The sequence below is a fragment of the Strix uralensis genome, chromosome 7 (genome assembly GCF_047716275.1).
Source record: "Strix uralensis isolate ZFMK-TIS-50842 chromosome 7, bStrUra1, whole genome shotgun sequence".
Taxonomy (NCBI): domain Eukaryota; kingdom Metazoa; phylum Chordata; class Aves; order Strigiformes; family Strigidae; genus Strix; species Strix uralensis.
Genome location: NC_133978.1, coordinates 42283557 through 42307027, shown reverse-complemented (window position 1 = coordinate 42307027; position 23471 = coordinate 42283557). Strand labels below are relative to the sequence as shown.

The following is a 23471-nucleotide window of genomic DNA, read 5'->3' as shown; positions in this document are numbered from 1 at the left end:
TACATTTCTCCTACTCAACTTCAAACTGTTAGCCCAGAACAGAATTTGTCCCTTTATTTACTGGATTCAGCCCTGCATTCTGTGGATGAGAAGTCCTGCCAACTCCTCATAATATACAACATACTCATAATAAACGTCACATTTTGTGCCAGATATTTGAAGCCACATGGGCTGTGGAGGCAGTAGGCAGGCAGAATAGCACAGGACACTCTGGAATTTAGTTAAGAAAAAGAATCTCAGCTGTAAGATTTCTCAACATTTTATGAGGAATCATGTCATCTCACAGAACCCAGAAGGAATTAAATACCAAGTATTATGTATTTAAGGCAATCTGTCCTAAATTTTTATAGAAGAAGAGCTTAATTTTAAGGATTTCCCATAAAAATTCTCTTGGAATTTCTCTTGAACTGCTCAGAGGTGAGAAGACTAAGCCGTGGTGATGGTGGTTCCTGCAGCCCAGCAGCACTGCAGGGGGGATGCTGGATGAGCTGGCTGGAGGCATAGACCCCGGAGCCCAGCCAAGCCCCTGGCCCTGCACCCCCAGCCGGCAGCGTGCCGGAGGGGCTGCCTGGCCCCAGTTTAGCTTGAAAACAACCTGAGCAAGTAAACTGGAAACCCCCATACAATTACAATCCTTATTTTCATGTAATATAAGCCATTTAGACCTTAACTTCTCGTTCTGCATCCAATGTTCCTCCGACCTGTTCTTGCAATAGGGCGTATGCTCGTTGCAGAGCCTGGTACTCCATCGTCAGCTGCCGAAACCGCAGTTCTGTCTCTTCCTTGGCCATGCCCTGGAATGAAAAACAAAGATGTGTTGCACCAGTTGCTTTTGTTCCTGCAAGGAAAATAACAAAAAAAAAAAAAAAAAAAAGTGGGCTTTCTCTAAAAAATGCGAAAATTATTACTTTCAAAATGCAATTTGGGAAGCACAGTACTAAAGATCTGGTTCACATGCTCTCAGACTATTTCTTTCGTCCCTTAAACATCTCTTGCTTACACCTGCTTCAACAAAATGCAATATAGAAAAAAAAGAGAATTCCCCTCGCCTTGGAAAGATAAAAACTTGCCATCCATATAATACAGTAATGAGAGAATCGCCCTTTATTATTGTACCAGGCAAAGTCATCACATTTAGAGGTGAAAACATCGCTTTCTTGAAACAACAAAAGGTTTCCAATCTGGAGAATAAGCCAAGCCTGACAGTCCCACTCAATTATTAAAACACTAATCTAGAGTTAAGACTTGTAGAAATGGTGACATCAATATGAAAAGAGCCCTTCATCTTCTTCACTCTCCTTACAACATCCAGCACTGAATACTTTCATGTCAGGTTGACCAGAATATTTCATTTGACACGAAATGAAATTATACTGCTGGTTGCATGCATAAACTTCGCACTATATGGACAGCGAAAAAAATGTCAATACAAGAATGAAAAATAATTAGGCTCATACATATAAAAATACATGCAGATTCCCTGCAGTGCAGCACACACCTGATAACCAGTTGTGTATCTTTTATGATGGAGACAGGGGTTCTTTAGGTTCCCTTTTAACAGATCTAATTACAACCCCTGGAACAGGTGAAATGGCAGATGAAAAGTTGCAGGCAGCATACCACAAAAAGGCTGCAAGTCCTTACTAGGAAATTTTTGTTTATTACAAGATTCTTGTTAAACCCAGAAACCTGTAACGGTGCAGTGATCTGACACATTCTCAGGAATGCTTTTGTAGGGAATTCCCTGCAAAATACCAGGAATAATCACTTCTATTTGTATTACCAGCTAGTTTTGTGTGCTCTGCATTCAGAGCCTCCAGGAAAGTCACGACCTCAATATACTGGCGAGGAGACAGCCTTTCCTCTGGAGACTGGTGCTTTATGTGACTGCTGCCTCTCCTTCCAGAAACACAAACCTCATTGCTCAAGGCTGCGCTCTGTGCCGAGGTCAAAGTGACAAACAGAAGGATCTGAACTAACCTACATGCGCACAAACCTGCAGTAAATCGCAGTGTGAACAGATCTTCCTGGGGTCATCCACCTTCTCAGTCTCTTTAGACCTCCAGCCTATAAACCCATTATAAATCTCATATCCTTAGGATTTAATATTTCCAGCTTGGCTAAAAGTCGTGAAATTACTGAAGACTCGAGATCCAGAGATATTAACCAACATGCACGGTATGAAATTTAACGTCAATTTTAAATTTTCTGGTCAGAGATGACAGATGAATGATATAACAGACCAGGAATTTTGTTAAGAATTAGCAGCAAGGTTTCAAAAGAGAGTAACACATATTTTTTGATGAATACCTCTTCCAAGTCATCTTCAGGAGTGCAAGGGGTTTGATCTGTCCGGTCAGTTTGGTATGAGATAGAGGACCCATCAGACTCCAAGGAAGCCTCTTCATCGTAGCCGAAAAATGTCTCCACAACCGGCTTCTGGCAGAGACAAGGCATCAGCGGGCGCAGCCGTGCCAGGCGCAGCGGAGCCAGCAGCTGCGCCCGCCCCACGGTCTCAGGGCACAGCGGTGCCTTCGGGCACGAGGCTCAACTCTGCACCCTTCTAATGTGAACATGCACACCTCGGGGAACCTCAGCACCGGGCTATTGGTAACTCCCGCTACTGCTTTGGGAAAAACTGCTCCCGTTCTTTACAGGTGTATACATACAAAGTTTTTTCACCCCATGACAGTGCTCTGACAGCTAAAACTTACTGCAATCCCTGAACTGCCCTATTTGCTGTTAGGTATCACAGTATGCAACCTCAGAGCCCCTGCCTCTTTTTCATGTGTTTTCCTCCCAATTTCTCTAGCCAAGCAGAGCACCCTTTTTGCTGCCTTGTGTGTTCACCTCAGCGAGAGGCGGGAGTTGTGCACTGAAATGTTTTTGTTATTCCATTGTCACAACGTCCCTCCTGTCACTACCACAACTTTCACACGGAAGGTTAGATTTGCAAGAAACGTTCTACTCAAAAATTTGAAGTTAAGCACCACAGCAATGTTTTTACAGTTTGAAGAAATAAATTTTTCCACTCAAAGCTGCTTTCTGTTTAAAAGAGCGAGGGGGGTGGTGGTAAAGAAAGATTTACTCTTAAATGTTTGAAAGCTAAAGAACATATTTCAAACACAGTTCTTAAGTATTTTTAACTGTTGATTTGCAAAAACATTTCTAGATTTTGGCTTTTTGTTTTAATTTGCCATGGATAACTTTCGAAGGAGACAAAACATAACTCTCTTTGAAAGGCTTGGTTGCCATTTGCAGGAGGACAGGAGTCAAGGAGTTATCTCACATCAACCACAATTCATTATTTATAGATTCATTACCTCCAGCGCCACCTTAAGTCTTCACATGTAGAACACAGCTCGCTCTCAGGTCCCTAACATTATACCTTACGATGTTGTTACAGCACTAATATTTATATTAACATCCTGCCAAGCATTCATTAACTAACATTTCCTTTTTCCCTGAGCTCTAACTGTTGCTTCTTGTAACCAGCAATTTTTGCATGTTACTAAACTCCATAATGAATTATTTACAACCTACATATGTTTCCAGGCAGTGCCATTAAAAGATCATTTTGAGATGTGTTAATTCATAAAATCTGTCTCATCTTAAGACAATCACACGCCACCGAAGTCCCACGGGATCGCTCGGGGTACACGCAGAGCATGCAGACACTTGTGATGCAGACGGTTCCCCCACCCCTACCAGATCTTGTCTGAACACCCCAACACAGTCTACGAATGTCCCTGAACTACACAACCCAAATTTAAGACCAGGACCCATCTGCAGACCCTGGAGGAGAACGTTCCCCCGCGTGGCTCCAAGGTGCTCGGAGTGCCCCGGGAAGCCAGCATCCCCACCAGCATGTCAGGACATGAGCTTTTTTTTTTTTACCTTAGGAATTCTTGTCATTTTTTTCCTTTGCTTCCTATACCTTAATAGCTTATCACGTTCCTGAAAGAATCAGATACACACGTTAGCTGTTTTCAGAGAGCCATTATTTAAATTAACTATGTCAGTACTAGCAGTCACTGGGCAGTCAAGAAATAGTAACATCAATGCTGGCCACTGCCTCAAAATGAAACAGCCATGCCTTCATCAGACTCTAAAAAAAATGCAATTCCAGTGTGGCAGAGCTGTCCCAGAGATGGGGGACACTCGCTGTCGGTCATCAGGACAGAGTGACCACGCTGCCTTTTGCCTCTGGGGTCATCCTAGTGGTGACAAAAAAATCTTTCCTCTCACCAGAGCTTCCCTCTCCACTAGCACTACATTTTTCTCTGGTGAACAATTGCAGATATGGCCTTTGACAACATCTATGCTTAGAAAAACACTCTGTTAGCTTGGTGCCTGAATGGAGATGTAAGTGATAATAAATATTATTATACCCTGCATGCTTTTCATGAACAGCAATTTAAAGCATATGAAGATGAGGATGAAGTTAATGTCATTCTTACCATGACACTCTTCACATAGCCAGCAGTTTCCAGTGTCTAATGAAAAAGAATGAAATAATGTCAGTAAGGGTCCAGACTTAAAGAAACAAACAACAAAAAAATGCAAAAGAAGGTATTTTCTTGAGGAGTATTATGATTTCAGTATTTTCTGTTTCCATTTTTTTGTTTCTATTAACAAAGAAGCAAAACCCCAAACCCAACATTGGAGAACACCCTCCCTGTACACAGCAATCTTTAGCCCTGGTGCTGTCTCCAGCTCAAGGAGCTCTGACATTTCCTCTCACAGGGGCAGGATCCAGCCACCAGCGTATCTACTGGATGTGCTGCAACGGTTCTGTCATGCAAGCGCAATGTAGACTGAAAGGATTTTTCCAAATACTATTGCACAGATCACTTATATTCAGTACAGTTTCTAGCAATTGCAGAAATGCTCCCATGTCCCACTGACGCCCACTGTGCCTGTGAGCTCACACAACCCCCAGGCACCCCTTGCTCCAGCTTCCTGCTACGGCCTTCGTCGACCCTGTGTGAGAGTGGCAGAATTGTATCTCACCTTGGAGAGTTCATCAATGATATTTTGCTGTTCAATAACTTGTAGTCTCAGGAAATCAACTTCTCTTTCTTCCTGGCTGTGGTCAAGGTCATTTAAAGAGCTCGGTCTCCTGATGGTTCCAGCTCTCTGCCTCTGAAAGAAACCCCCGGGGCAGAAGAGGAGCCATCAGGCGGCTTTGCCCAAGGGCAGTACCCGACCCTTCCCTGCGTCCCCTCTAATGGCCGTTCTGGCAGCTATCTTGCTTCGCTTTTGCTGAGCCAGACTGCAAACACACCGGCTGTTCCTGCTCCTCAGGCTGCCGCGGGAAGCTCGGGGTCACCAGGGAGGGCAGCGGGCATGGGGGGACCACCACCCCAAAGACGGAGGCCAGCAGCTGCTCAGCTGCATCTCCTCTTTGGTTCTGCCCCGAGCTGTGCAGCTTTCCCCCACAGCGGAAGGAATGCAGAGAGCTGGGGCCACCACCACTTCTCTCTGGGTTGCTCTCAGCCATTCCGACCTGCGGGGATGAGCTCAGCCCTGCTGCACTCATGCAGTGCCACGGCTACGTGCTGCCAGCTATTGCCCGCTAGCGATATTCCACTGGGAAAAAAGGGAAGGGTCACAAGTGCAGACTTCTGAGGGATTTCGAGGTGTTTCTGGTACAAAAGTCCAAGGTGAAGTGGGGTGATCTGTGCTCAGGTCGAAGCTGAGCAGCTGGTGACTGAACAGTCTCCCAGTCAAAATGTGCAAAGCTCACCCACTCTTTTCACAGAATCACAAAATCATCTGGGTTGGAAAAGACCTGGAAGATCATCTAGTCCAACCATTAACGTCACACTGACTGTTCTCAACTTTTCTTCAGAACTATTTGTTTTTAAAGCTAAACCAAAAGATTCTGTGTAAAACAAAACATGTTCTAGCCACAAACCACTCCGTAGTGCACCACAGAACATCTGAGTGAGCACCAGAAAGGGGAAAGATTCCTATTAAATTTGCAAGTTTGGGACAATGCCTGACTCCGTCAGCCCTGCAAGCACTAAATTACACGTTCTCTCTGGAGCATACAGACACTTACCATTGCTATATTTTCTTGCGTTACAAATTTTAATTTATTTTCCATTCGACGTAAGGCATGTGACAATTCTTCATTCTTCCTACTAAGGCGTTTATTTTTGTCCAAAATGGGCTTATACTGACTTTCAGCTTCTCTGAGACGTTTTAACTGAAAGATTAAGAGAGAATGAACACCTCTGGAGCTGTTATTTTTCATCAAATATATTAATAATTTTCTTTAACTATCACACTATCAATATTTTCTCCTAATACAAAGCAGAACTTATCAAACACTGGGTATTTTCCATGGGGAAGCAGATCGTTCCTCCTTCATGAGGCATTCAATCTGTGCGACAAGTGTACCATGTGGGGAATGTATTTATTTTTCAAAATAAATAAAAATAATCCCAGTTAATGCCACCTTAAAAATTCATTGTTATATAAGCAGAGATGAATGTGATGTGGCATACCACCAAATACACAGCATAAGGAGGAGCCAGATACTCCTGCAATGATTTCTACATGGCACAGGAGAAAATATCTTGGTATTTTGGGGGCAAGGCACCACCACGACAGTGCATTCACAAGCAGTCATCGCCGCGCTTCTCCACTGCCCTCACCAGCTCGTTTCTCTCCTCTGACAGCAGCGCATTCCGGTCCTCCAGCTTCCTGATGATGGCACTCAGCTCAGCGATTTTAAGTTGGAAACGCCGGGCGTCCTTTTCATCCAACTGCTGTTCCTAAAACAAAGATCAACTGCAAATAACTGTTCATAAGTCTACAGGCATTATCAATATTTTTCAAAGCTCAAACTTTTTCTTATCCCAAATCCAACCACTTCAAAACATTATATGGCAGAGAGTAACCTATGTAACCTAACTGACCACTGAAAGCTGCAGGATGAGACCAACAGAAAGTTAGGAGTGAAAATGTAACAAAGTATGCAAATGCAGAAGTATGTATATGCAAATACAAAGTCACAAATGGTAAACTTGGAAATAGAAAAGAAAATATCAAAAATTAAGGCAATGTTTCCAATGTATGCCACTGTTGAACTGAGTGCTTCAGACACATCACCCACTCTGAGGCCTTTGTTATAAGAAAATGGTATTAAAAATACTGAAGTACAACTGGGGAAAATCCATGCAATCACACCATTGCATAAGCTCTTCCTCTGTAAAGCTGTGGCCCTTATTGGGTTCTACAGGGTCACTCGTAAAGCCAAGGGGTAGCACTTTATCCGAGTGAAAATGCTTAAATCAAATTATAAATGAATAGAAATATAAGTAGACATGTTCTCATTCAGAATCAGAGAGAAGTTACATCCATTTAGAAATGTTTCCCCTTCTCTAGGACTTGTTCTGATGTTTGGCAGAAGTGAAATACAAATCGAAACAAGCAAATTAGTGTCCGTAGTGCTTGTGGCACTTCTGGGAGGTCTAGGGTTCCTCATTCAACAGGTGCAGGAGAGGCTTGGGACAAAGAATAAAATTGATTGGTTTGCTCATGTATCAGTATTTACACTTCTACTGAGGAAATTAAGGCTGTTGCAAAAGAAATCTTGATGAGGATTGGCAATGAAGAAGATCTGCATACGTCAGACATATGAGGTCAGTTAACTGAGGGGTTTTTAATATTAGCAAATTAAGGCAAAAGCAGAAAGGTGCCAGAGTTACATTAAAAAAGCCATTGTGAAAGGGTGACTAAATTTAACGTTCTGGATACTGCATTGTAGAAAAGAAAGAGGAGAGAATAGGTTAGCAGGTGTTTAATTCACTTTCTGGTCCACTGAAAGCGAGAGCACTTAGCAGCACGAGAACCCGAGCTACAGCGGTGTTCCAGGAGGGCGGCGGGATTTCCCGCACTTTCACGCGCCCGTTACCTTCCCCCTTTCCCTTTGCAAAGTGGCCTTGTCCATCTGCTCACAAAACACGTTGTTAGCAGTTCCAAAAGCTAGCACACATACATTACTTGGTTAGAAATGCATTTGCATCATTTGTTGGCAAAATCGTGTCAAACTGTCAAATTAAGGAGGTGGCAGAAGTATGGTACAGTGAGGAAAAGGAAGAGAAAAAGAACAGAAAAATTTCACCCTGCTAACGAAACCAAACCAAACAAACCAGAAAACAAAACGACAAAAAAGCAAAAGCTCTCCCATAACGAGGTTTGATTTTGAGTCTTAAAGGTTTGTCTACCGAATGAGAGCAAGAAATCGGTGCCTCGGGGTTCCCCCTGCACGGCTATGGGAAAGCTGTTGCTCCAGGGTGCACTCATCAAGATTCTGTCACTTCGTGCCTTTTTGTCACTCTGTCTGCTCGTTCGTTTAGGTGAAACCACGTGAAAGTGCTTACGGGGCTTCCCGAATGATCTGAAGCGTCTCCTGCACCACTTGCATAAGGAAGTTCCCGCTTGGGGCTGCTCAGATGCCGATCAGACTCTTTGATCTGGGAAAGTTGTTCATCTAAAGCCTCCTTTTGGAGCTGCAGTCTCTGAGCATGCCCGGCTTGAACCCCTAACTCTCTCTCCAGCACGTAGACTGCTCTGTCTTTAAACTTAATCTCCTCCATCTACAAGGAGAACAGAACACAATCACACAGGCAGGCAGCGGCTTGACAACAACAGAGCATCTTACGATCCCAAACGCGGCCAGAGAACAGTTGCACAGTGCTGACACCCCTCCACATGGAAAATACAACAACGCTCTCTTGGAGATAGAACAGTAACAAATATTTGACAGTGAACACACGACCTGAATCACTTTACCAACCCAGGAATGTTACTCTTCCTCTGGGGGCCACCCAGAAGAAAATCTCTCTTTTCAACAGGAATTTCTGTAATTAGAATGATTGGGAAATAACCCATGTTCTTAGTACTATTTCAGAGTATCTTAACAAAAATTTAAAACCTAATATTCATATCACAATTTGGATTAGTTCACTCAAACATTTTAATGATTTTGCAGCATTTTGCTTGGACACCACCTTTTGAAAATTTGGATTCATAATTTTAAATGAAAAATATTAAAACCTTTTACTTTTCAGAATATAGAAGGAATGTTCATTTTTAAAATTCTTTTTCCAAGTCTCCCATGTGAGCAATTTGTTTAATTATCCCCTTTCCATGAGAAGTTTTGCTTATGCATAACAAATATTATGCAAAATCATTAAGTGCTTAAATGACAAATGTCCAGCTATCTCCAATTCTCTTCCTTCCTATTTTTCTGTGCTGTTCCTGCTGAGGTTAGGGAGCTCATCGCTGTGGGATCAGGCACGTTGAATTTGCAGGTGCTCCAGGAATATTTTCTGTATTTTTTTTCCGAATGCTAATGTGGAATTAAGGCCTCCTGAGCCACGGAGCCGAGCCCCGTCCACCCGTGCGGAGTGCCGGGGGCCAGAGGGGTGGCTCGCGCCACGGGCTGGGTGCTCACACCGGGATCAGAGCCTTGGAGTCTGTTTAGAGTTCAAACGAGGATGGCCTGTGCCCTGCCTAATCACCAAAAATCACTGCGCACAGCCCGGAATCTTCTTCTGTGCCTGTGATGATGGACAGCACTGCAACAGAATCGCAGACTCTTCCCAGCTGGATTGCATGCTTATACATTATACAGGAATATAAAGTATTAATTACACTCACACCACAGGGCTGCCAAATGTGCTTACAGATAATGATAAGAAAGAAATCAGATACATCCCCTAAAATGGCCGTTGATCTGGTTTCAGACACCATACATGCATAAGATTTTTGGCATAAGTTTTTGAGACTTTACACATTTAATTTAAATGATCAGTTTTTAAAAGGTGGCCTGCTTGAAATAAGAACATTTTGCCTTGTGAGAACAGCTTTTGATACTTTTATCTTTGACAGCTTTTTCTGTAAACCTGGAAAAAAATGACATTGTGAATTCACAGATCAAAGTACTTTGTTTCCAGTAACTGCAAAAATGGCCCACCCAGGGAAAACGCCAGTGATGGCAGCTCACACATGCCCGGCAATGGTAGTGGGAAATGGCTTCCATGAGGTGTGCTTGGGTGGAGGGGTTGGTTACAGCTTCCAGCTGTGGAATAAATTACGTGGGAGAGGACACGGTGGGTTGGGGCACCATGTTCCTCCATTGCACAGCGTGGAGGCGGCGTCTGGACCCAGGCCAGGCGAGGTGCACCGACACCTCATCGTCACCTCATCGTCGTCACCCCATCATCCAGTACCCCATGACCATCACCCCACCGCCCTCATGCGCAGTTCCAGCTCCAGCTGTAGGCGAGAGCCCAGGGGCTCCCCAAGTGGGTCCTGCCCTTCAGTGGCTGGAGGGAGGATGCACCGAGAGACAGGCCCAGGGACATCCTGCACCATCCTCGGGGGAAGAGCCAGCCTTTGCCAAAAGACAACGTAGGGCAACTCATAAATACCTGTGCAGAAACTGTGTTTCAAGGTAAGCAAAATTTAGACTCTTTTAGTAAAATGGAGCAAATCAAATGTACTTTGGGTGCCATTTTATTAAAGGCGCTTTCAACAATTTCCATTAAGGCAACAGTCTAGTAACTTTGAGAAACAGAGAGATGCCCACTGAGGTCCTTCTGCTAAATACCTAATCAGGTAGAAATCTAAACGGATGTATAAATGAAACGGTAACACATCATCAAATGATTATTTGTTTAAAATAAGCAGAATATTGGGTAATTGATCCCTATTTGTATGAAAACAAAGACATGGTATAACACAGACAACACTTTAAATGAGGAGGAACAAAGAAACTGAAGAAAACACAAAACATTTCACAGTATTTCACTAATGTTTTGTTTTCCAGAAAAAACCCTAAACATAACATCTTCATAAACAACAAAAGAATCATCAGTATTCACATTTCCCCTCATATGATTAAATTCACGTTCATGAAATATGCATAACAGCTCAATGTTTGCAGCCCATTGTTAACCAGCAACGCTCTAGAAATAGCACAAACCGAAGGAAGCATTTCACTGAAAAATATTATTTAGCACATTTCTTCCTAGCGTTAGTGACATTCAGAAAACGTAAAGACAAGAAACAACTTGCAACTCACTGGAGGAGGCACCGGTCCCCAGGCACACCCCAGCAGGCTGTCGCGCACCCCGGCCTCATTCTGCAGAGGGCGCAGGACCGGCGGGACTCGCCCTCCCCACGGCGGGTCCAAGGGCTGCCGACACCGGCAGCGCGTGGCAGCGCCGCGTCCAACCACCTGACAGGCGGCCCTGGGTGTTCCCACTGTTGTTCGAGCAGGCTGCCTCGACTTGGGATGAATATTTATGTGGGAGCGCTAATTAATAACCAGCCCATGAGCACAGCTGATGCCAATTATGCAAACAGAATCCCATGCAAAGTTGAATTTGCTATTCCCGCCTTGTGCATTGCCTGTCACGGTCTGACATGCAGCTGGTTTGAAGCTGCGTGATTCTTTTTAAACGGATTATTTCCATCCTGATGGTAAAATCCACACATAGGTTCCCTGGTTGGGAAATTTCTCCTTGGGATGTTCCCGGGGCCTCCGCAGCTCTGCCAAGTCACAGGAGTGTGGGCATACACCCCAGAAATTCGCCCGTGAAGCTCCCAGAGCCGGGGGGGACCGAACTGCCGGGCCCCATCACCCGGGCAGGCAGTGGAGAGCCCAAGTGAGAGGAGACTTGTATCAGCACTAGCGTGGCCAGCAGGGACAGGGAAGGGATCTTACCCCTGGGCTCGGCACTGGTGAGGCCGCCCCTCGACGACTGGGTTCAGTTTTGGGCCCCTCACTCCAAAAAGGCCATTGAATGACTCGAGCGTGTCCAGAGAAGGGCAACGGAGCTGGTGCAGGGTCTGGAGCACAGGTCTGATGGGGAGCGGCTGAGGGAACTGGGGGGGTTTAGTCTGGAGAAGAGGAGGCTGAGGGGAGACCTCATCGCCCCCTACAACTACCTGAAAGGAGGGTGCAGAGAGGGGGGATGAGTCTCTTGACCCAAGGAACCAGCGCCAGGACAAGAGGGAATGGCCTCAAGTTGCGCCAGGGCAGGGTCAGACTGGCTCTTAGGAAGTATTTCTTTGCAGAAGGGGTTGTTGGGTGTTGGAATTGGCTGCCCAGGGCAGTGGGGGAGTCCCCATCCCTGGAGGGGTTGAAGAGTCGGGTTGACCCAGCGCTGAGGGATCTGGTGGAGTTGAGAACGGTCAGTGTGAGGTTCATGGTTGGACTGGAGGAGCTTCAAGGGCTTTTCCAATTGAGATGATTCTGAGACAGGATCACCCCCGAGAGATGGGGTTCAGCCATGCAGGCTGGCAGGAGGGGCGGGCTGCCCTGCCTGCTGTGCTGCTCACGTTCACCTGCCTTGGCCGCTTTCCTCTCGTTTTCCTTAAGGCTCTTGAGGAAATACATGCAATTGCCCCTTTGTCCTGGGGGTGTATGTCACTCCCCAGCAACAGCCAGCCAGATTATGCGAACTGTTTTTTTGCCCAATACTCTACAAGAGTCACTCGAGCTGGTGTTCCGATACTGCACATTTCTGTCAACTACTACGATTTACCTTTTACAGATAGCCCGGGGGGGTGGCAGCAGCATTCCTGCAGGGAGACACTGCTGCCTTGTCAAGGTTCCTAACTCAGGGCATTCAAACCCCGCTAACGTGCTCACACACCTCTGCCACACAGCGCTGCAGCCCCAGACCCGCACTGGCTCCCCCCACTGCAAATGGTGGGAGCAGCCAATACAACACAGGAGCAGGCTGGGATTTCTTTTCTTTCGACCCAGGAGAATTCTCTCTATTTCAATACAGATGAAAAACAAAACACAAAGTGTGATCCCCTCTCACACTACTGTACCATCTTGTTACAATATACGTCACAACGTATATTGCAGCAATAAGCTGCACACGGCAAAGTACCTGATGTATTTTCACAGGAGCAAAATGCCCCTCGCAGCACTTGTGTCATCCCCACGTGCTGCTGCCAGAGGCACCGCAACGAGCGGCAGCTCCTCAAGAGGACAACTCGTCACTGCAGTTCAGCTACGGCACAAGAGCAAACCCCCACCAGAAGAGGAGGTCCCGCACCCTGCCTCTCCCTCCCAAAGTTTGGGAAAACTCTTCTTTTTCACTTTGATGGTTAATTTGCTGCCGAGGCAGCTCACTGGACTGGCTCCCTCTGTGCGTCCGTGGCCCGGGGCAGCAGAGGTGGGGTGGGCAGGCGCTGCCAGGAGCATGGCCGGGGGCTTTGGTGGCCTCGGCTGCTCACCTTGGCTCAGCTGCAAGGTGAAAATACACTCTCTAGTCTCCGAATCCCGCAGGCTGCCTGGGTCTTGAAGAGTCATAATGAGATGATATTTGAAGAAACCTGTGGCTATCCCATTGCTTCTTCTGAAGCAATGAAGCAGCCCTTCCAGCCCTCATTCCACTGTTCTGCAGGACAGCAGGATCTGTGGCCCCTCGGCCATGCAGACGAAACCCCCAGCATTGCCCAGGAAACTCCTGTCACATCATCTTCCAGAATTCAAAAGGTGATCACTGTCAGCAGGGCATGTCCACTGTTCCTGTAACCTTGCCAAATCATCAGACTCAGGAGGAGATGACATATCATGTTTTCAGTTAAACACAGACGCATGCAATATGTGTTACCAAAACTTCATTCTGCAATGAGATTCTGCTACAAGTTTGGCCAAAGAACGGTTCTATTTCAGGCTGATTAAATCCCAGTTATACTTAACCAAACAGAAAATGCTGGTCCCACACACAGTAAATGTCCTACGCCCGTTTCCAGGCAGTTGACATCCTACAGCAACAGCCACAGGCAGGCACGTGCCTCCCGGGACCTGGCGATGCAGTAAACCGCTCCTCTGGCTGCCAGCGGCGCGGCTGCCCCGGGACCCCACTGGCTCCCGACGCTTCCCGGGAAGGGGCCCTGGGAGCCTGCCCGGCTGAGTAAAGTACATTGGATGGGAGAAATAATTGTACATAAAGAAAGATTCAAAGATTTTTCCCACACTTGCCTGATTTTGCATCCCCTCTTTTGCTCCACCTTCAAATACCCCTCACGCCTCCCTGGCGCTCAGGACACGCTCAGGGCCGTGTAACTGTGCAGTGCCACCGGTAAACGCCATAAAATGAAGCGGGTGCTGCCTCAGACCCACGCTGCAGCAAGCAGAAACCTCACATCCAGTGCCATCAGTTCCAAAGCGCCTCCAGACGTTCGGGAGCCCCAAGCCCTGCGTTAGGTGTGTTGTGGCACAACAACAACTCGGTTACAGCACAGAAGAGAGCAGAGTTCTTGTTTAGGATTGTGCGGAAAAATGTTTTCTAAAAACCGGATTGTAAAACACAAAGGAACAACTCAGACCTAGGAGGTTTATTGATCCTCCAAAATGTAGGAGTAATGTATAGCTGAACATACAACAAAATCCTTCAGTAGTCCCAGTTTAGTTGGAAGAAATACTTCTGTAAATGAGGTTCAAACCACAAATGATGAAAAAAATCCACATTTGCAAGAAGTAATTATTCACCTTGAGTAATTTGTCTACCTTTCACTATAGGATGACTGCTGAGATACCTTTATAAAACCAAATACGGTAATTTTTCACCACACGAGGGAATAAAAAGGAACAGATAAAGACTAAATCAATCACCAATAAAATTAATATTTAAAAAGCCAGCTTCCTACACTTTTCATCTGACATCTTCACTAATTTACCACTGCCTAACAGAGAAATCTCAGGGCGGTGTCTGTAAACATCGAGGTTCAGAGCCTTGTCTGTGGTGCTGAGTTACCGTGAGGAAGCCATGAAGGTCTCAACGTACAGTAGTCTTACATGAGGCATTAGAGCAGGTTATTAAACCTTTTGGCAGTCACCATCAACTAAAGTTTATCTTAAAATGAAAATAAACACTTTCCAGTCTCTAACAACTCTCACTTCTTCAGTTTTTCTGATTTCTGTTTTAGTCCCCTTATAAAAGAGGCAGGAGGAAGGGAGGCTGCAGTGGCTGTTGCTGTTCAGCACTTCTCCTTTCTGACCAATCTACAGTTAAGTACAATTTAAATGCTCTTTGCTGCACTGAATTTTAGTCCCCGTTAACCAAATTCAAGGCCAGTTAATCTCAGGGAACTCTCCTGGCTGAAGGGCTGTTTTCCCTGGACATGCACACACCAACACAGGGTGTGCTGTTATTAGTGGGAAATCGTACAAATGAAATTAAATACATTCGTGTAGTATTTTAAGCTGTTTCAAAATGCACACATTGAAATTTAAAAAAAGTTTACTAAAATTAGAAATTCTTTAGAAAGAAGGTCGTTGCCATACTTGTTACCATCTGCAAGGGACTTTCATCTTTCACATTAACATTTCTTAAGCTTCTGAGCCAGGGACAGCTTCACTGGTTGTACTTCTCTGGAGAGCGTCACACTCAGACTTTACAGACACAAACAGCACAAGCCATATGTGCAAACAGAAACCCCGGGGCCAGAATAATTTGAACATACACTCTTGCGAAACACGTTATTTCCTTTCCTGCGCTGCTCACAGAACTGCAAGACGCTCAGCCCTGCTGTATGAGATTAGTCCAGAGCCATTGGCAGCAACGAGCAATAGTTACCCTGGCACCTGAAAAATACCTAGAATAAACAGCTAGAATTTTTGTTTGTTAAACACTAAGTGGGAACTGTTTCTAAAGAGAGATCACACCTTGTTAGCTGCTACAATCTGCAAGCCTCTGTGTGCCTCTAGTGCAAACATACTGCAAATATTATACCACGACAGTAACAGCCTGTTTGCTGTGTCCGGGTCTTCTGGGTCAGCTGCAAACACCTCTTGGCACAAGAGCGTGAGCTGGGGAGGACCCAGCTTGCAGTTGCATTTGGAAGTCTCCTTTTGACTAGAAGAATATTTTGGCTTTAGTTTTGCTGCTGGAGATGGGTACAGCACGCAGGTAAAAATGCAAGGATTCCCCTCAGAAACCCGGCGAGGACAAAGTTCACTCACTGGCGCTGGGTTTGGCTTGAAGCGACAACTTAACTTCATTCAAAGTCGCAGTAAGTCAAGAAAACGGGAAGGTTCTGGTTATTTCGAACGCCTCAGCATATATACCCTGCATCTCCCCTGGCAAAATCTGACAAAAGAGGATGATGCTGAAGACCAAAATAAACTCCAATTTGCTTGAAGTAAATTTGATGGCTGTACAGTTCCTTTTTGCATAATGTTGTATCTTCCTACCGCATCTGTTACTTTAAAGGCCATCCAACATTTTTCTAAAAGTCTAAAGTAAGACATCAACAAATGTATTGCTGTCTGCCCAATAAAGAAAAAACCCCTAGTTTTAATTTGAAAGGAGAATAACGGATTAGTACTAACTCGCCTTTTCCAAACAGTCTTTGTCTGACTATGCATGAAGTATTTTCCATAAGCTAAGCCTCAGAAATGAGAAAGTATTATCAGAGATAAATAACTTCAAAAAATTACTTTATGTTAAAAGGCTTCACATCATTGCCAAGCTAAACATGAATGAGTACCACTTGCCTTTCTCTAATCTGACTAAACAAAAAAAAGCAGTATTTTTCTAGGCGTGAAATTATAATTTGCTTGAAGGTTACTTCTGCCCTTGATTACAATGACTAAATAATGCATCATACATGAATCATGGAGCTCTTAAAACCCTGATGTGAATCCATCAACAATTCCAGGCTGGATGTCTGCCACAGGGAGGTGCAACCCCATCTCTGCTGAGGGACAGACCTGCTCACGTCAGGCTATTCTGTGTTCCTCCCTGTCTCACTGCAGCCCCGGTGAGGCTCAATGAGTGTACTTTATTGATGGCTCCTATCCTAAAAAGGGAAAAAAGCACTGGTTTTCAGTAATAGTTTAAGTGTTTTGAGAACTGCCTCGCTTTCCTAGAGGGGAGAGCTTTTATCATACAACATGGCACCAGCCATGGCACCCCAGCACGCCAGGGCCCTCCCCTGCGGGGTGCCGGGAGCCAACAGCTCCCACTGAAATCAATTACGGTCAATGGAGCTGAGAGTACTTCGAGTCATGCAGGAAGCACTCAGGGCTTGGTAAAACAATGGCATCATGTAATTTAATTAGTACAGCTAGATGATAATCTGATTCTTTCAAGCAGGAATGAAAAAAAGTCTGATTTTCGAAGGCAATTTAGAAAACATAACATCAAACCACTCTATTCCTTATAACTAAGAACATAATTTATTTTATAGCTTCTACATTAGAGGCCATTAGCGTGGACTTGCCATGTAATGCAGCAGGTTTATTTAGGATGTACATTAGCCATCCTTTCATTCCGATGTATTAAATCAATGCATCTAGTAATGTATGTTTAGACAAGAAAGTACTTACACTGCAGGATATCTGAACAGTATCAATAGATCAGTTGGTTATAAATTATTTTAATATCCTCTTCATAAAAATAAAATAATCTATGAAGGGAAAAAAAACTTAACAACCTAAAGACTGAGAGAAGGGGTGGCTAAATAAAGGGCACGTAACACTCCGGGGACCAACGGAGCAGCGCGCAGCGTGTCGGCCGCAGTCACTCGCCGTGGCTCGTTAGGACGCAGACGATGCTGCACCAAGCCTGTGGCAGGTGTGTTCTGCAGGCGCTTGCCGAAGCATGGCTACACTGCCATGCTTTGACTTGGGGTCAGTCTGCAAGCTGATTCTGCGTTTTTACATTTTTTTTTTAGGATTTGGATAATAGTCAAGGGATAATGACTTAGAAGAGACACGGATGAGTTTATACTGAGACACTGCACGCTATAAAAAAGCCTGGCAATCACAAAAAGACAGTGACTTCAAATAAATACAAGACCCAAAATATGTGTCACGAGAGTATGGGTGTTCCATTTGTTCCTGTGCCCTGGGAAAGGCAGCAGCAGTAAAGGGAAATGGTCCTGCAAATCAGCTGCATGCTCACTGGGCGCTGGGACTCCTAAGGCCAGTGCCTGAGATGGTGGTGGAGAAATCAGCCTAAAACCCAGGAAGCGCTGGTGGCCTGCCAGGGTCTCCCGCAGAGACTTCCCTCTTGGAGGGAGCTCCCTCCCGGCAGGAGGTCTCCCCTTTTCCAAGCAACACGAGCCATTTTAACCTCTCCAACGGGTTTCCAAACGCACTGGAGGAACACTGGGAAGCCATCAGCACGCAGCTATTGCCTTTGAGACTCTGACTGTTGCACCTGCGAGTGAAATGCTTCCATTAGGTGACCGAGGGCTGCTCAGCACGCACAAGGCCCCAGAGGGGCTCAGGTGGGCAACGACGGGTGAGGAGCCCCAGTGGGGGTGAGGGGGGACCCGCTGAGCCGCCGCTCGCGGGGCTGCTGGAGGAGGAGCACCAGCGCCCGGCTGGGGGAAAGGCACCAAGGTGGGGCACGGCGAGAGCTCCTTCCTGAACGCCTCACGGGGGGCACTGCCTGCGGGGTATGGGACTCACTATGGGATGCAGAAGAAAGAGCCCTGGGGACTATGTAAAGCTCATTATGGGATATTTACGGGAACCACAAAGGCAGGGAAAAGGAGCGACCAAGGTGGATCAGCAAGGAAGAAATGGTGGAGAAACAGAGGCATGGGCCAAGAAACGTAACAGATTTGTAGAGTTCCCCAAACCAGTTAGTAACCCAAGCCTCCTTCCTGATGTCTGCACTATGAACAGTATTAATAGACACTGACATGGATAAAAAGTTCCTTACAAAACATCCTAATAGTTTTTTAAAAACATTTTGACATTGCTACTAGTAAATGTAAAACAGATGTGGAGAAAGCTCCAGAAGTCTGAATGCCCTTCCTTACCCATCCCTCTGAGTCCAGCACTGAACTTTCATTTACTTACTATCAATAACATAAGCTTTAGAAAAGACATAGATGCAGATAGCAACACGTACCAGTCTACGAATTTCTCTCTCACACTCCCTCTTAATTCTGCTGATTTCCTCTTGATGCAGATGATACACACTCCTTATCTCCGCTGCTTTAATTTTGTCAGCTTGGATGACCATAGTTAAAGCCTCTTCCACTTGTTTCTTAGCTCCCTTCAGCTCTGAAATTTCTTGCTGCATTTTTATTTTCTCAACCTCAAATCCCTTCTTGGCCTCCTCCTTCGCCTCCGTGAGCAGCACCGTCTTCACCTTGTCAGGAGCCCCGTCACGTACAGCATTGAGAAGGGTCTGTAGCCTCTGGATTTCATTATCTTTAATTTTTATTACTCTAAGCAGTTCAGCTTCATGCTGTCTCAAAAGTGCTTCTCGAACAGCTTGAAGCTCCTTCATTTTCTCTTCATGAAGTTTGACTTTGAGCTCTGTTACCACCACTGCACTTTTATGCTGTTCGTGCTCTTTGATCTGCTTAACTTCCTGATTTTTCTCTCTTTCCAACTTACTGACCTACAAGGAAAATCAAAAAAAGTACAGTATTTTCAATCAACAAAATTATTAATATAAATCACTATACTATTTAAAAACAGTACAGATCACTTTACAATATTAGGCCTTAATGCTGTATGTCTGTGCCTTAGAGTGCAAGCCCAACCTGGTGAGTCCGTATTACCACACGTAGACCTACACATTTGGCATTTTGTTTATTCTTTATGATCTAATACTTCATTACATATTAAAGATCCCTTTTTTAAGGAGTTTCCAGGTAAAACTAGGGTCACCGAGCTCTGCCGCACAGCCTTCATGCTGTGGACTTACAAAAGAGCGATTTCCTCTCTTGACGCATTTCGTGTGAAGAAAATAGACATTACAAACCTCTGCACAACATTTTCACAGAAAAAAGGCTTTTTACAATTTAAGGCAAATACTTCCAATGCACTGTCACAGCTGTCATTGACTCAAGGTTTGAGGTACCTGTGGGGATCATCAGCAACACAGCCGGGAGGACTTGGCATTGTAAAAATTGTTCTAAACCTACCACAATACTCTGGGCACACTCTGCCTTGGCCCGGACAGACCCACCCTCTCTGCAGAAGTGCTGGCGGGTGCCCCCTTGTCACCAATACACCCGTGGCAGTTCCACACAACCAAAACCAACAGGGATGATGGCTAAAGCCCTCGGGATGCAGCCTGCTCCCCGGGCGGCCACGGCTGTGCCCACCGCACTTGGGCACTGACGCCCCGTGTGCTGGCCCCAGTTCTGTCCGCAGCACTAGTGACTGTTTGTCCCTGCCGGGGAGGCCACACATGTGCCCCCACGCTGGAAAGCCGGCAGGGTTGGCAGTTGCTCAGCAGCCATACCTGGGCTACTCACATCTCTTAGGGGGAATGCGACCCACCTGGTGATTGGCGTGGCAGGTACTGCACTAGGAGATGTGCCCAGCGCATATCTGCAGCAATTGCCGTGCTTGCAAAGCTAACCCTCTCCTTTGGGCAGGTTTATTCCGAGTCAGAGTGCACGTCTGTTTGCTCTGTCTTTTCTGCCCTAGAATGTCTATGAGAACAGCCTGTGCACATATTTAAATGCTAAAATTAAGAAGTGGATATTCACTACATTGTTTTTAATCACTGAAGTGTTTACTGGGAAAAATGTTCCAGTCGACTCTGTTCAATAAAGATGCATATTTCTTCCTCAGTTGACACAATAAGGTTTCCTTGCTAATAATATGTCAGAGTCTCCCTCACAAACAAGAACACTGTGGAATCAAACTGTAGAGGTGTAAAGAAAAAACGGTGACGTTACAGAGAACTTTGAGAAGTCTTCTAAGAAAAAAGTAACTTGTGAAAATAAGAAGATCAACCCTGACAAATTTGTAGAAAAGACCTTTCTTTCACTGGAAACCAGCATAAGCGGAAATATCCACATATTTAGAAAAAGAGAAACAAAAATGTATCATTATAATTTTGCAAATTATTGATATTGAGGATGAAAGCCTAGGTGCCGATGCTGATTTTGGCATCGTATTCTATTTTTATAAGTAAATAATAATTCCTTGCAATGCTATGGAGTCTTTAATTTGGCCAATTCAGTGCCCTAAGAAGCATGAGTTAATACAATATAAATAAATGTCATAAATTTATGCAAGCAGCATGAAATCCAGGTGAACTAACCATCCATATCCAAACACTACAGGCAGCGTATGCGCCGAGATGAGGCGAACGTGTGTGATGTAGGTGCTAGAAACAGACTCACGTTTAAGATAATACCCACTCAGGAATCAGCCAGGATCTTGTGGTGTAAGCCTGAGTCCTTACGTTAGTTTTCAGCTGGCTATCTGCAAAAGCTCTCACACCACATCCCCAAAAGAAGACGTGAGAAGTCAGGTGCTAGGCCGTTATTTTGGCACGCTCAGGCACACAGATCCAGACTGCACCGCGCAGACATGCACATGCAAGACTTAAAAAGCTCTGTGCTAGCTACTGCGAAGCACTGTATTTTATTGCATTTCATCAGATGCTTTTTAAGGCAATGAATTATTCAGTACAAATAACTAAGTCTTTCTGACCACAGAAGGGTCAAATGACATTTCAGTTGAAATCCATACCATAAACTCAAAAGAAGCCATGATGAGAAGTGGCTGGGGAGGACAGGGAGAAGGAAAACAGGATCCTCAGTCTTAAAACTGCAAATGCTGCTTCACAACAAAAGGATTAATAAATGTTCTTTTTATCTATCTACACATACCCTTAAAAGCTTCCCTAAAAATTGGAGTCATGGTCTACAATGCCTAATAACGATGCAAATTAATGGAAAAGTGCCGATTCTGTCTCTGCATGGTAATGTATGTCTCTATTAACATTCTGGAACCAAAAAAAAACCCCAGAGTTTATCAGTAGGAACTAACTGGGGGGATCAGTGAAAAGCAGACAAATTTTGTATGCCCTCACTGAGCAGTGGCCTGAAGGCTGTGGCTGAGAGCTCTTAAAGCGGAGACTCGAGGCACATCAACCACTGCCCTCTCAAAGGCTCGGGGTGAAACTGTGGCTCCTTGAACTGTGGCCATCAGAGCAGAGGGCAGAGCTGAGGCCTATTACTGTACATCTGGAAGTTGTAAACAGTCAGTTTGAAGGATTTTGAGCATAAAAGCTGAATGAAATTAGTGTAAATGTGAAAGAGAAGAATCAGCAAAGAGAATTTCTGAATAACACAAAATTGCATTCAAACCCCTCGATGTAGCCATCCTCATAAATAGGTAAATATTTACTAGAAAAAGTTGTAGCAAGAGAAACAAAGGACGTGGACAACTTTCAGCCCACCACCACGCTTACACCACCTGTTTTGAGCGGGTGTTTGTTTTTCCAGATCTTTTGCTGGCACTTAGCAATGCTATTTTTCAACTTCCTTTCTGCCTGCACGGCAGGAGCGAGCGTGCTGCCCATGGCTGAGTCCTGCCTGCCCAGGGACTGCCCACCCTCGCTGCTTGGCTTTGCCACCAAGAGCCGCGACACCAAAGCATCCTCACTTTCAGAGATCTTTTGTCCATATGCACATTATAAACACAAGGAGAACAATTTAAAAATCTGCAGTAAAGGGGTTGCCCCTTGTCTCCCATAGAAGGCTAGCTCCAGGTGCGTGCACTCTGATTTATTGTGGCAGTTGTGTAGAAGTCAGCTATGAGCAGGGCAAAGAGCGGTTAGTAGTCAGAAACAACAGACTAGGTTTATTTTAATAAATTGGGGAAGGAAAGGAAAAGATGCACACCTTACTCTTTTCTTGCTGGAGCTCTATCTGGATGTCGGTGAGCTTGGCCCTGAGCTCTTCGTTGGCAGCCTGCAAGGCTGCCAAGGCGTCTGGCTTCTCCCCCCTGGCTCGGCTGCTGGAGCCCTTCTTGGACATGGTGAGGCCGCGTGGCAGGGAGAGGAGTCCCGCCCGGAGGCCCTTGTCCCAGCGCTTGCTCGGGGCTTCTCGTCCTTGCCTCCGTCCCACTACATTTTCTTACTTGCCTGGAAGGAGGGAAATCACATAAGAGCTGTCAGACTGCCGGGGGTGAGCAGGTGACGCGACACCCACCTCACGCATGGTCAGACCCGAGACATTTCTAGAAAGCACAAGGTACATGTCAGCCAGCTAAAGTGGCTCTTCCCTGGATTAAGTGAGAGCTAGACACATTGTCAGGGCTAACAATATTTTGGTTTACACCTGTCTAGAGCAGAAGATTTAAATGACAAACTATAAACGTTTTCTGTCACTTCATTTGCAGTGGAATTCACACAGTGCAGAGGATGTGGATGTTCGGGAGGGACGTCCAAGCACCATCCCCTGGCGCTGTCACGGCTGGGAGGCAGCAACAGCTGGGAAAACTATTTTCAACATAGGCAGAATACTTCTATGTTCTTTAAAAAAATGTCTTAAGGAAAAAAAAAATGTTTGATTTCCTACAAATACTTTTCAGATATTCATGACAAAAATAATAAAAGTAATAGAGTAAGAAGCTACAGAAGCAAGAAGAGATCACCCAAAGGCAGCAGAAGCTTTCCAGGCAGGAGTGTGTGGTGCATCACCAA

General features: G+C 45.3%; 1 protein-coding gene across 27 annotated transcripts in view; it reads right to left on the bottom strand.

Moving 5' to 3' along the window:
* The window catches only part of JAKMIP3 (Janus kinase and microtubule interacting protein 3), a 94904-nt gene that overhangs the window by 31320 nt on the left and 40113 nt on the right, over nucleotides 1-23471 (bottom strand). For 16 of the 27 annotated variants that reach the window (XM_074875573.1, XM_074875572.1, XM_074875580.1 and 13 more), the window contains 10 exons: nucleotides 22669-22910; nucleotides 18918-19415; nucleotides 8397-8612; nucleotides 6666-6785; nucleotides 6068-6214; nucleotides 5014-5145; nucleotides 4461-4496; nucleotides 3898-3957; nucleotides 2311-2439; nucleotides 666-794 (listed from right to left, as the gene is read on the bottom strand). In XM_074875573.1, coding sequence (XP_074731674.1) covers nucleotides 666-794; nucleotides 2311-2439; nucleotides 3898-3957; nucleotides 4461-4496; nucleotides 5014-5145; nucleotides 6068-6214; nucleotides 6666-6785; nucleotides 8397-8612; nucleotides 18918-19415; nucleotides 22669-22803 — 1602 coding nt within the window. In that variant the 5' untranslated portion in view covers nucleotides 22804-22910. The remainder of the gene's footprint in view (nucleotides 1-665; nucleotides 795-2310; nucleotides 2440-3897; nucleotides 3958-4460; nucleotides 4497-5013; nucleotides 5146-6067; nucleotides 6215-6665; nucleotides 6786-8396; nucleotides 8613-18917; nucleotides 19416-22668; nucleotides 22911-23471) is intronic. The other 11 variants (XM_074875582.1, XM_074875590.1, XM_074875591.1 and 8 more) reach the window with 4 other exon arrangements.